Genomic DNA, 12640 nt, shown 5'->3' on the forward strand with positions numbered 1-12640 from the left:
CCCCCAGCAGGCCGTGAGAGCCCTGCGGGTCCCAACCGCGGGTGGGTCGGCCGCCCGCGCTCCCCTCCACGCGGTGCAACAGGGGGCTTCTCCAGGACCGAGACCCCCCACCCACCCCCCACTCCCTCCAAGCCCAGGAGTCGGCCAGCACTGCCATGTGCCCCAGCCAAGTGCCAGAGAAAGGGCGGAAGGGGAAAAGGCAGGGGGGCCCGAGGGCGCCCCGGGGGTAGGCACCGGGGGTCCCACAAAGGCGGGCGCGCGGCGGCCCCCGGCCCACCTGTCGGGCCCGCGGCAGGTGTGCGGGGCGGGAGGGCGGCGCGGGGCCCGCTCCCACCCCGCCGCCCCGCGCGTCACCTTGAGGACGTTGTCGAAGATGGTGTCCCGGAACTCGAGCAGCGCCTTCTGGTCGAACTCGCGGCCGTGGATGATGCGCATCTGCTTGAGGAAGGTGGACTTGCCGCTCTCGCCCGCGCCCAGCAGCAGGATCTTGACGAGGCGCCGCACGGCGCGCCGCTCCCGCGCCAGCAGCGCGTCGATGTCGCGGCTGCGCCTCCGCGCCTCGCGCTCCGCGTCCCGCGCCGCCGCCCCGCCGCCGCCCGCGGCCCTGCGTTCGCGGGCCCCGCTCGCCTCGGCCGGCAGCAGGCAGCGGCTGAGCGTCCGCACCACCCCGGACATGGCCCCGCCGCCGCGCCCCTCAGGCCGCGCCCCGCCCAGGCCCCGCGGCCATGGCGCCCCGGCGCGCGCCGGCCGTCGCGCGGGCCCCGGCAGCCGCCCCCGACAGCGCGCGGCCCGCGGCCGGCGGCCCGACGGCCCCGAGCGGCGTTCCCACGCCCGCGCGCCGAGGCCGCTGCGCCGAGCGCTCCGCCGCCCGCACTGCCGCCCGCACCCGCCGCGGCCGCCGCTCGGGCCCCCAGCTGAGGCGCGGGAGGGATGCGGCGGGGCGGGGCGGGTCCGCGCCCCGGGCCCGGGGATTGGGCCGACGGCCGTCCATCCGACCGGCTGGCCTCCTCGATTGGTCCGTCTCACCCCGGGCGGTGTCGCTCCCGCCCTCGGGGCGGGGCCGTCGGGGTGGGCGGGGCCGTCGGGGTGGGGGCGGGGGCGGGCGGCTCGGCCTCGGCCTGCGGCCGGCGCTTCTCATTGGACGGCAGGACCGAGGTTCTTTCTTTCAGAATGAAAGGGAGGCGGGGCCCGTGGGGGGGCGGGGCGGCCGTCCACCACGTCCGGCGGTGATTGCTCGAGGTCCGCGTCACTCTTGCCGAGCGGACTCGGGATTGGGGTTCTCGGCGAATGGGGCGTGACGACGAGTGCCAGGTGTACAGAAAGAGTTCCGCCGTCGGTTCCCAGGCCCCGGCCGCCCCGGAGACCAGCAGGCTGGCGGAGCGGGCTCGGACGTCGCCCCAACGTCGGGCAATGCCGAGAAGAGGTCCGGCCGCGCATCTGATGTTCAGCGAGAACGCTCTTGCGAAGCCATTTTCCTCCAGGACACTGGAGGGGGATGGGGCATGGATTTCAAACCAATGCACACTCGGCGAGTTGGAGGCGTCTCAAGGGTTTTCCAAAAGCTGGCTAGTGGTCCAAGTCACCAGAGGCTTCGCCCAAAAGTCATCAAAGCACAGCGAGCAAGAGAGTGGGGTCCAGAGTTGCTGGGCCTGGGTCCCCATCTCCACGCGACTACTTCAGTTGCATCACCTTATGCAGCTTGATTTGCTCCTCTTAGCTTCAGTCTTCTCACCTGGAAAAGGGGAGTAAGAACAGCAAGTATTTTAGAGTCTCAAGACATCAACTGAGAACGGGGACTTGGAAGGCTGCACAGTGCCTCGCGCAAAGCAAGGGGTCGATGAATGTTAGCTGTTCTTGGCTGCCCCAGAGCTACGGAGCAGGGGGGCAGAAGCAAGGGGAGCTCCAGGGGGTTGGCCAGATTTGGGAGCTAGGTTCTTAAAGATCACCCTGCCCGGCCAATCCCTTCTCACCACGCCCTGGGGGATGAGATGAGGCCCAGAAGCAAAAGTCCCTCAAGCACCCTGCTCTCTCACACTCCATCACTGACCAGCTAGAGAGGGATATGTGATTCTGTGGAGCCCTACACGGGAGTTTTGCAAAGTAATTGAAATGCCAGGCCCTGGGGGCTGGAAGGGACTTAAGGAGAGCCCCGGGAATTGCAGCCTGGGTGGGCTTCAGGAAACGTAAAATGAGTGGGAGCCAGGTGGATGGAGGCTGAGCCACCGGAGGGAATCCCTCCTTTCTGCCACAGAACCCTGGAGTTCAAGGACAGCCCAGAGATCTCGCCTCCCAAGGAGCCTGAATGGCCACAATACAAAAAATTTGTCATTTGCTGAGACAAATGAGCGATAGATTGTATCGCTCATGAGTCAATGAATTATCCAGAACACTAATCCTTGACAAATGCTGAAAAAGGAAGTCTTGTTTCTTTGTGAAAATGACCTCCAATACAAAGCCAAATGCTAGTATTGTGACGGCAGTGGAGAGCCCCGAGGAAGCAAGGTTTTAAGACAGATAATAGGAATACTGAACAAAATAAAAGGGGCCACTGTGGAATTCAGCAGTGGGCCAGTTAGTCCTACACTTGATAAAATGAATGAAGAATGGTGGGTGACTCACAAAACAGTTTCACCGAGAGCACCAGATACCATTTATAAATGACTTCACAGAGCCTATGTTTATATAATCATTGAAGATTCAAAAGGTCACTTATATGTTTTCCTGACATGTTACTGCATTTGATGGGAGAAATTATATGCTATTGGTGATATCCAATTTGAGGATTTGACAGGTCTCTGAATGTATCCTTTACGTTTGTCAAGGTTCCAAGGTACTTGAAATAAACAAATGAACTCCACACCCAGTAATAATCTCATAACTCTCCCTTCTGTTGGTATGGCAGGTTGTAATTTTCAAAGTATGTCCACATGCATTATCTCATTTGTCCTCTCGACACTGTAGGCAGAGGGGCAAGGCAAACATTGGCTCAGTCGGAGAATCTGAGTCCCGGGAAGCTAAAGTCGCTTGTTAGAGGAAGCACAGCTAATAAATTGCAGAACCTAGACTAGAGACTGGGCAGGCTTGGCCCAGCATCTTCTCCAGGCCCAGTGTGGGATGGGGCAAAGGGTGAGACCTTGAGGTGGTGTAGCCAGGCCTCAAAGCTGTGCAGTCTTGAACAAGTCTCTTAACCTCTCTGAGACTGAATTCCCTTACCTGTTAAATCAGGATAAAAATAGGGCTGTGGTAAATATGAAATAAGTCAATGGTTATGAGGCCCTAGCACTTAGCAGGCATTTAAATCATGGTGGAGCTTTGGGAATCAGGTACGGCAAATTTAGAGAAAAATAGTAATGGGAAGCAGATGTAGCTCAAGCATTTGGGCACCTGCCTACCACACGGGAGGTCATGGGTTCAGTTCCCGGTGCCTTCTAAAGAAGATGAACAAGCCAGTGAGCTGACATGATGGACTGGTGCAGTGAGCTCACATGATGAGATGATGCAATGAGGAGACACAATGAGGAAACACAATGAGAGACACAATGAGTAGGGAGCAGAGGTGGCTCAAGATTGGGTGCCTCCCCCCCACATGGGAAGTCCTGGGTTTGGTTTCCGGCGCCTCCTAAAAAGATGAGCACAAAATGAGCATATACAGAGAACAGACAGTGAATACAAACAACGAGGAGGCAGGGAAAGTAAACAAAACAAATCTTAAAAAAGGAAAAAAAAAATAATGGCACGATAATGAAGAATCTCTAATGACAACATAACGTATGATATTTTAAAAAACAACTGGAAAATGGTCTGGCTAAATACTTTAAGGCACATGTATATAAAAGCAGTAAAATGCAGCCCCTAAAAAGAATATGAGCAGAATTTGTATGCAGGTGCCCGGGAGGCCCGATATGCCACAGACATGCTTTCTGGGCCAGTGTAGCTTCAAAATTGGCAGGGGCAGGCATGGGGGCTGCAGGTCCTCCCTGATGCACCGACCTCCCTCCCAACTCGCATCCAATCTGCCTCCTGAGCTAAGAAGCAGCTGGGGGGAGGCCTGGTGGCAGGGCTGGGACGTGCATGTGAACCAGTGAGCTCGGCCGCAGTCACTGGAGCGAGGGTCGGCCACGGCACTCTGTGGCTCTCGAGGTGGCAGCGTAGGAATAGGAACAGGGTTTAGCTCGTGTGTGGGTCCCATGTGTGTCGTCTCCTCCTGAGGCCCAGGGGGCTTCTCTGCCTGGGGGAGAGCTGCAGGGGGGAGGGTTTGGGCTGTTCCCCCAACCCTGGGAAGGAGAGCCTGCCAACCTCTGCAGGGTTCCTCTCGGTTCTTTTCAGAGCAGCGGCATCTTGCCTGTTACCCCGTCTTTCACCCGGACACAGGAGACCCTAATGGCTTTCCCTGGATGCCAAAGAGCCACGAGTGGGCAAAGGAAAAGTCAAGTGCCTTGAGGGGCCAGTGCCAGTGTCTTAGACAGGACAGCTCAAACCGTGGTGAAAGGATGGGGGCTTCACTTAATAACAAGAATGGTAACAGACCACCTCGGGAGGATTCTTTACAGCCTGAAAAGATATCGTACAACCGTGGCAAGTCACGATTTCTATTTTATAATTCAACAGATGAACTTGAAGAGAGAACGGCAACCACTGAGAAGAGCTGAAAACAAAATGAGAGACCTGCAGGGTGGAGAGGAAGGAAAAACTCAAAACACAGAGGAAAAGGATAAAGAGACAGAGGAAGGAGGGAAGGCAGCGAGGCCGTACCCTGCCGTCCTTTTTGTATGGCTCATGTCATCAGCGTCAGGCGTTCAAGGCTCGTCCCCGGTGCAGCAGGAACCACACTTCCCTTCCCCTGAAGGCTGACCGGTGGCCCAGTGGAGACCACGTTTTGTTGAGCCACCATCTGAGATGGACGCTGGGCTGGCTTCCACCATCGGCTCGTGGGAGCCACGTGGTGACAGCGCTGGTGCACAAACACCTGTCCGAGCCCCTGCTTTCCTTTCTTTTCAGTCTAGACCTCGAAGGGAGGCCACCGGGTCACAGGGCACTTCTCTGTTTAACTTTCTGGCGAACCGCCAAACTGCTTCCCACGGTGGCTGGAGCAGCCCTTCCTTTTACAGTTGGGGAGACTGAGGCCCACAGGAGGTCTGTACAAGCTTAGACTCGAACTCAACCCAGAGAACCAGCCTCCATGGTGCCGCTGGGTGGCCCGACCCACCCAAGCACCGCGTCTCTCCTTGGGGGTGACATTTCCCCAACAGGAAGCAATGGGAAAGAATGGCGATGAAGTCATGGTGGAGCTAGTGGACAGTAGTTGGTTTTGTCTGCCAGCATCAGGAACCCCTTCCCCTTGGAGCTGGGTCCCGCATTTCCTCCCCTCTCAGCCAGTGGTGGAAGGGTTTGGGCTGCAGTCCCAGCCCCGTGCGAGCCAGGTCTGGTCGATCGGAGCTTTGCCTGGCCCTTGGCACGTGATTGGCTCAGGGGTGAGCACTTGACTTAAGTTGTTCCAGTCAGAGCATTGCCTATTGTTTGGCTCAGCGAATAGACGGTAAGCCCCGTGAGGGCAGAGCTCATGAATGAATGAATGAATGAGGGCGAGCCGTGGGGCTGTGGGCTGGGCTTGAAGCTCGCAGGAGGTGAGCTCGTCCCAGGGCAGCAAGGCTCAAAGGCTTTTTCTGTACTTAAACCCGGCAGGCTGCAGCCCCCTTCATACCTACAGAGACTGAGAACGAAGCCGATAAGCCACAGAGGGAAGCGGATGTGGCTCAAGCGACTGGGCTCCCGTCTGCCATACAGGAGGTCCAGGGTTCGATGTCCAGGGCCTCCTGGTGAAGGTGAGCTGGCCCGTGTGGCGAGCTGGCCCATGCGGAGTGCCGGCCTGTGTGGAGTGCTGCCCTGCTCAGGAGTGCTGCCCGCACCCGAGTGTTGGCCACGCAAGATGATGCAACAAAGAGACACAGAGGAGAGATGATTAGAGACACAGCAAACTGGGAGCTGAGGTGGCTCAAGTGATAGAGCTTCCGCCTACCATGTGGGAGGACCTGGGTTCGATCCCTGGGACCTCTTGGTGAAAAAGAAGAAGAGAAAGTGTGCCTGCACAGTGAGCCAGTGCCGGCGTGAATGCCCACATGGTGAGCCAGTGCCCCACGCAAATAAGTCATGCAGCAAGATGATGATGTAGGGAAGCGGACTTGGCCCAGCGGTTAGGGTGTCTGTCTACCACATGGGAGGTCTGCAGTTCAAACCCCGGGCCTCCTTGACCCGTGTGGAGCTGGCCCATGCGCAGTGCTGATGTGCGCAAGGAGTGCCGTGCCACGCAGGGGTGTCCCCTTGTAGGAGAGTCCCACGCGCAAGGAGTGCACCCCATAAGGAGAGCCGCCCAGAGTGAAACAAAGTGCAGCCTGCCCAGGAATGGCGCCGCACACATGGAGAGCTGACACAAGATGACAACAAAATGAAACACAGATTCCCGTGCCACTGACAACAACAGAAGTGGGCAAAGAAGACACAGCAAATAGACACAGAGAACAGACAACCGGGGGGGGGGAGGGGAGAGGAAAAAAAAAGATGATGATGCATCATAAGAGAGACAAGGGGGAAACGGATGTGGCTCAACTGACAAAATAAAACATCCACCTACCGTATAGGAGGTCCAGGGTTCGATACCCAGGGCCTCCTGACCCGTGTGGTGAGATAGTCCATGCGCAGTGCTGCCACATGCAAGGAGTGCCGTGCCACACAGGGATGTCCCCTGTATAGGGGTGCCCCATGTGCAAGGAGTGCACCCCACAAGGAGAGCCGCCCTGTGCAAAAAAAGCATAGCCTGCTTAAGAGTGGTGCCACACACACGGAGAGCTTATGTAGCAAGATGAAGCAACAAAAAAAAGTGACACGGTTTCCCAGTGCCGCGTGAAAAGAATGCAAGTGGACACAGAAGGACACACAGTGAATGGACACAGAGAGCAGACAACGGGGGAGGGGGGAGGGGAGAGAAATAAATAAAGAATAAATCTTTAAAAAGGAAAAAAAGAGAGAGACACAAGGGGAGAGTCAAGGTGAAGGGCAGCAGAAACCAGGAACAGAGGTGACACAGCTGACAGGGAAACTCTCTCCCCATCAGAGGTCTCCAGGATTGAATCCCAGTGAATCCTAGAGGAGAAAAAATGAGAAGACAACACAGACAGCAAAAACAGCAGGGCGGGAGGAGGGGAAGGGGGGAAAATAAATAAATAAAATAAAATAAAAGAGATGAAGCAGACCCGGGAGCTGAGGTGGCATAAGAGAATGATTACCTCTCTCCCACTCTGGAAGGTCCCAGGATTGGTTCCCAGAGCTAGCTAATGAGAATACAACAGACACAGAAGAACACACAGTGAATGGAGACAATGGAGACAATGGAGGGGGCGGGAGATGGTGCAAGAGAATGATTGCCTCTCTCCCACTCCAGAAAGTCCCAGGATTGGTTCCCAGAGCCACCTAATGAGAATACGAGCAGAACGCACAGAGAATGGACAGAGAGAGCAGACAATGGGGGAGGGAATAAATAAACAAACAAACAAATAAATAAATCATTTAAAAAAAACACATGACGGGGAGAACAGAGAGAGGAAGCTAGACTGGCACCTGCTCTAGGCTCCTGGATCCAGCCGTGCCTGAAGTCATCTGCCTGTCTTAGCTATTTCTATGTAACAGTATTACCACAATTTTAGCCACTTAAAAGCAACATGCATTAATTACCTCACAGTTTCTCTGACTCAGGAGTCTGGGCCCAGCTTACCTGGACTTTCTGCACGGCTGTCATGCAAGTGAGGGGTCAGGCCCGGGGAAGGGTCTGCTTCCAAGCTCACCTTGCCGTTGGCCGCACCCGGGTGCTTGCGGGCTGCTGGACTGCCGGCCTCAGCTCCTGGAGGCTCCCCTCACGGCGCCTGGCGTCCTCTGAGCCCAGGGGACAGGGTCTCTCAGCAGTGCAGACGTGGTGCTCCTGCGTGAGGTGACCGTTCCCCTATAACCATGTAGGTCTGTCACCTTCGCTGTGTTCTCTCACTAGAGGCAAGTCGCCTGCACTCCAGATCACCAGGAGGAGGGGTTCAGGGTCCACCTCTGCGTCTGTCCATCTCAAGAGCTAATACGTTGTTTTTGTTTTTAGTCTTGCTCACAAACGAAAGTGTTCCGTAACTAATACCCTGAGATAGTCGCCTTTGTTTTTACGAAGATCGAGGTATTTTCCACGTGTGGAGAACAGCTTTGGCCACAGGTCCTTCCTCCCACTGTTGTTAGGGCTCCTTTCCTGAAAACATTTGAGAAACTTACTTTAAAGGCTAGGCCAGGCGGAGGTTGGAACAGGAGATTGGGTTTAGAGGGAACTTTGTGAATTAAAGTCTGAAGAACTTAGGTTCCTCTCCCTGACCTTGTATTTGTGCAGCCCTTATGAATGGGCATGTACTTCCTAGGGAATGTTCTGGAAGGCTCCAGGTATCATGACCAAGAAGGAAATGATGGTGAATCTGAGCTGCTTGGACTCTGGCCTGTGCCTGGAATAGAAAGTCGCCCGCCTGTCCCAACCATGGTATTAGTGGGCTCTCGAAGCCGCTGGCGGCTCCCGTAGGGTCAGTCCTGGGCGTTGCGCAGCAAGTAGACCCTCAGCCCAATAGAGAAGTGCCTCAGAACATGGGGCCTGGGTCCCGTGGTGGACTGTCCCTACGAACACGCTGACTGCGGGGGAGCTGACCAGTCAGCAAGACAACTTGACCTGCGGCTGCCGGAGAGTCCCGTGGCCATTTCCAGCATGAACGAGAAAAGCTCTCCTGAAGAGGGGCCCTCCGATGAGGCTCTTGAAGGCCCTGGGAACTATGCCTGTCTGTCTTCCTACTGTCCCTCTGTCCATTCATCTACCTATCCATCCATCCACTCATCCATCCACCCACCCATCTGTCCACCCGTCCACCTTTCCACCTATCTTCCCTTCCTTCCTTCCCTCCCTCCCTCCTTTCCATCCACCTATTCATCCATCCATCCATCATCCATCCATCCATCATCCATCCTTCCATCCATCCATCCATCCATCCACATCCATCCATCCATCCATGCATCCTTCCATCCATCCATCCATCCATCCATCCACATCCATCCATCCATACTTCCCTCCATCCATCCATTCATCCTTCCTTCCATCCATCCATCCTTCCTTCCATCCATCTATCCATCCATCTACCCTTCCTTCCATCCATCCATCCATCTACCCTTCCTTCCATCCATCCATCCATCCACATCCATCCATCCATACTTCCCTCCATCCATCCATCCTTCCTTCCATCCATCTATCCATCCATCTACCCTTCCTTCCATCCATCCATCCATCCATCCATCCACATCCATCCATCCATACTTCCATCCATCCATCCACCCATCCATCCATCCACATCCATCCATCCATACTTCCCTCCATCCATCCATCCATCCTTCCTTCCATCCATCCATCCTTCCTTCCATCCATCTACCCTTCCTTCCATCCATCCATCTACCCTTCCTTCCATCCATCCATCCATCCATCCATCCATCCATTCATCCATCCATCCATCCATCCCATCCATCCATCCTTCCATCTGTCCACCCACCCACCCAACAGTGACTGAGTTCCTACTATGTGCAGGCAGAGGGGCTCCAGCCATACTTAAGAGAGACAGGGACCCGCCCTCGTGGACTTGGCTGGGGAGACCCACGGTGGGTATTCTTCAACTGCACAAATCATTGTAAGTGTGGTAAATGCTGGGACTGAGAAGTTTGGGCCCTCTGAGAGAAAATGATGGGAACTGGGCCTAGTTTGGTGGAGCGGGGTGGAGTTTGGGACCAGGAAAGTCTTCAACTCTGAAGGGTGACGGTGAGGGAGAGGGATGGGGGAGGGCAGCTTTCTGGGCTGGGGGAGCCGGAGCCCCAGCCCCGAGGGAGGCCCAGTCTCCACCCAGGGCCGGGCTGGCAGACTCTCCAGAGTGGACGGGCTGGCGGGGGTGCGTGTGACCCTCTTCTCGGCCACGTGGTGGGGTGGGCTGGGGGGACGGGGTGCTCGGGAAGGAGCCCGGGATGCTGGGCGGCGCTGAACCACCCAGATTTGGGTTCTGGTCTTGGCACTTCCTGAGAGTGTGATTTTGGCAAAGAGACTGTACGTTTGCAGAGTGTTGGTTCCAGCCTGTTGGTGGTTCCAGAGTGTTGGTTCCAACACTCTACATTTCCAGAGTGTCGGTCCAGCCTAATAAGAGTGAGTCTACTCATCATTTATTGAGCGCTTACTTCATCCAGGAACTCTTCTTAGGCCTTGACTTGCTTCCAGCCCTATTCTACTACTGTCTGTACTACTATTACGCCCACTGCACAGATGAGGAATGGGCTCAGGGAGGTTCGGCAGTTTGCTCAAGGTCACACAGCCAGCAGGAGGTGGAGCCAGGTTCAAACCCAGACAGGCTGGCCTAGCGCACTCTCTTACTGCCGGGTTCCGCTGCAGTTGTATCAGGAAGGATCAGTTAGGTTATGACGCAGTAACAAACAACCCCAGACTCTTTGCAGTTTATTTCTGGCTCCCACCTCAAGTCCATCGTGGGTCACCTGGGGCTCTCTTTCATGTCACTTCACCCCAGGTCCAGGCTGAGCGAGCAGCTACCTTGACCTCGCTGGCCACTGAGCAGTGAGAAAGAGCTGAGGAGGGTCTTGCCCTGACCATTAAACGCACAGCCTGGAAGTGACCTGGGGGGTCTACAGGCGACTGATTGGTCTGAACTAGTTGGGACCCACCCACTCGCCAGGAGCCAGGAAGCCGCAGCCCACCATGTGCCCTGAAGACGGAGAACCAAGGTCGTTGGGGAATGGCCTCAACAACGGCTGTGGAGTGAGTGGTAGAGGGGAGGCTGGGGGGAAACACCAGGTGCCGAGCTGCCGCAGGTGCACCCTGGCTCTGCCCTCACTAGCTCTGTTGGCCCTTTTTTTTTTAAAGATTTATTTTTTAAAAAATTCTCTTCCCTTCCCCACCCCCCCACCCATTGTCTGCTCTGTGTCCATTCGCTGTGTGTTCTGTGTCCACTTGCATTCTTGTCAGTGGCTCCGGGAACCTCTCTCTTTTTGTTGCATCATCTTCTTGCGTCAGCTCTGTGTGTGCAGCGCCACTCCTGGGCAGGCTGTGCTTTTCTTGTGGAGGGTGGCTCTCCTGGCGGGGTGCACTCCTTGCGCGTGGGGCTCCCCTATGTGGGGACACCCCTGCGTGGCAGGGCACTCCCTGTGCACATCAGCACTGTGCGTGGGCCAGCTGCACACGGGTCAGGAGGCCCTGGGTTTGAACCCTGGACCTCTTATGTGGTAGGTGGACACTCTATCCGTTGAGCCAAATCCGCTTCCCTCTGTTGACTCTTGAACAAGTTGCCAGCCCTCTCTGTGCCTCAGTTTCCTCTTCTGTAAAATGGAGGTCAGATGATGGAGCCTATCTCAGGACCTGCTGCAGTGCCCTCCTCATCTCCCCAGCCCGGTGGGCAAGAGCAGTGCCCACAGGGCGGCCCTCTCCTGGCTGGTGTGAGCCTCCTCCGGGTACCTGTGCAGCGGGTGCTCTCCCAGCGGGGGTGGGGTGGGGGGCCTGAGAGGACAGGGAGGGAGGAGGCGGGGGGCCTGCCGGGCTGCGCAGGGGTCCTGGAGCCTGAAGCGTTGGGGCTGTTTGCTGGCTGTGACCCCGGAAAGCAAGGAGCTACCCCGGGATGGGCTCAGTGGAAAAGTGAAAACCTGGGGAGCCTTGTTCAAAAATTAGGAAGCATCTCAAGCCAGAGGCCAGAGGCCAGAGGGTGCTAAACTAAACGGGGGCCCCTCCCACAGTCCCCCGAGAGCGCGGGCCCTGGGGAGGAGGCCGAGGAGGCCGGGGGCTCGTGACCCCCGGGGGACGGAGGCAGCAGCCGTCTGGCGCAGGCGCAGGGCTGCATCTGCTGGGCTGAGCTCTGCGGTCAGCACGCTCTACTTGGCCTCACGCTGTCCCCTGCTCTTTCCAATCCCGCGTCCTGTCCCTCAGCCACACCCTCGAAGATCCCATAACTCCCTGGACACTCTGGGGCTAAAAAGCCCAGTTGGGTTGTGCATGAAACGCCAATCTCAAGTCCAATTTCGGGTCTCCTGCCCTCCCGCTCTGCCCGGGCCCTGCGGGAACTGGCGAGGCGGGGCGGGGGAAGCCGGCTGCTTTTCCCTTCTCTTCACCCTCTGTTTGGGGAGGCAGCGAGGAAGAGGAGAGGAAAAACCAAGTGTGCCCCCCGGGCTCGCCTTGGGCAGCCACCGTTTCTCTGCCACTGAGGCTCCCCAATGTCCCCGCACGGCAGGGCTAGGGGCAGGGAGGCTGGGGGCACCCGGCACCCTCGAGGCCTAGGATGAATCGCCCCCTTTCCTGCCACCTCTCTGCGCCAGCCTGGAGGCCTTGCCGCCCGCTCCCGGGGCCACCGGGCAAGGCCGCCGGCTCGGACAGACACCGTAAGGTGCCAGGGCCAGGAAACCAACAGGCGCCCATGGCCTGGCGAGTGGGCACAATGCCAACATGGATTCCAATCACGGCCGACATTTACTTTTTTCTTTTAAGAACTTTATTTTATGGTACATATAAAACTCAATCCTCCCTTTCCCAGCTGTAGAAATTCTCATG

General features: G+C 56.8%; 1 protein-coding gene across 1 annotated transcript in view; it reads right to left on the reverse strand.

Annotated features, from left to right (window-relative positions):
• The window catches only part of GNA12 (G protein subunit alpha 12), a 117131-nt gene extending 116441 nt beyond the window's left edge, over positions 1-690 (reverse strand). Inside the window, exon 1 of the mRNA XM_058285704.1 lies at positions 355-690. Within this exon, the coding sequence (XP_058141687.1) occupies positions 355-675 (321 nt within the window). The 5' untranslated portion in view covers positions 676-690. The remainder of the gene's footprint in view (positions 1-354) is intronic.
• Positions 691-12640: the final 11950 nt, after the last annotated feature.

Source organism: Dasypus novemcinctus, chromosome 23 (genome assembly GCF_030445035.2).
Source record: "Dasypus novemcinctus isolate mDasNov1 chromosome 23, mDasNov1.1.hap2, whole genome shotgun sequence".
In the NCBI taxonomy this organism is placed as follows: Eukaryota; Metazoa; Chordata; class Mammalia; order Cingulata; family Dasypodidae; genus Dasypus; species Dasypus novemcinctus.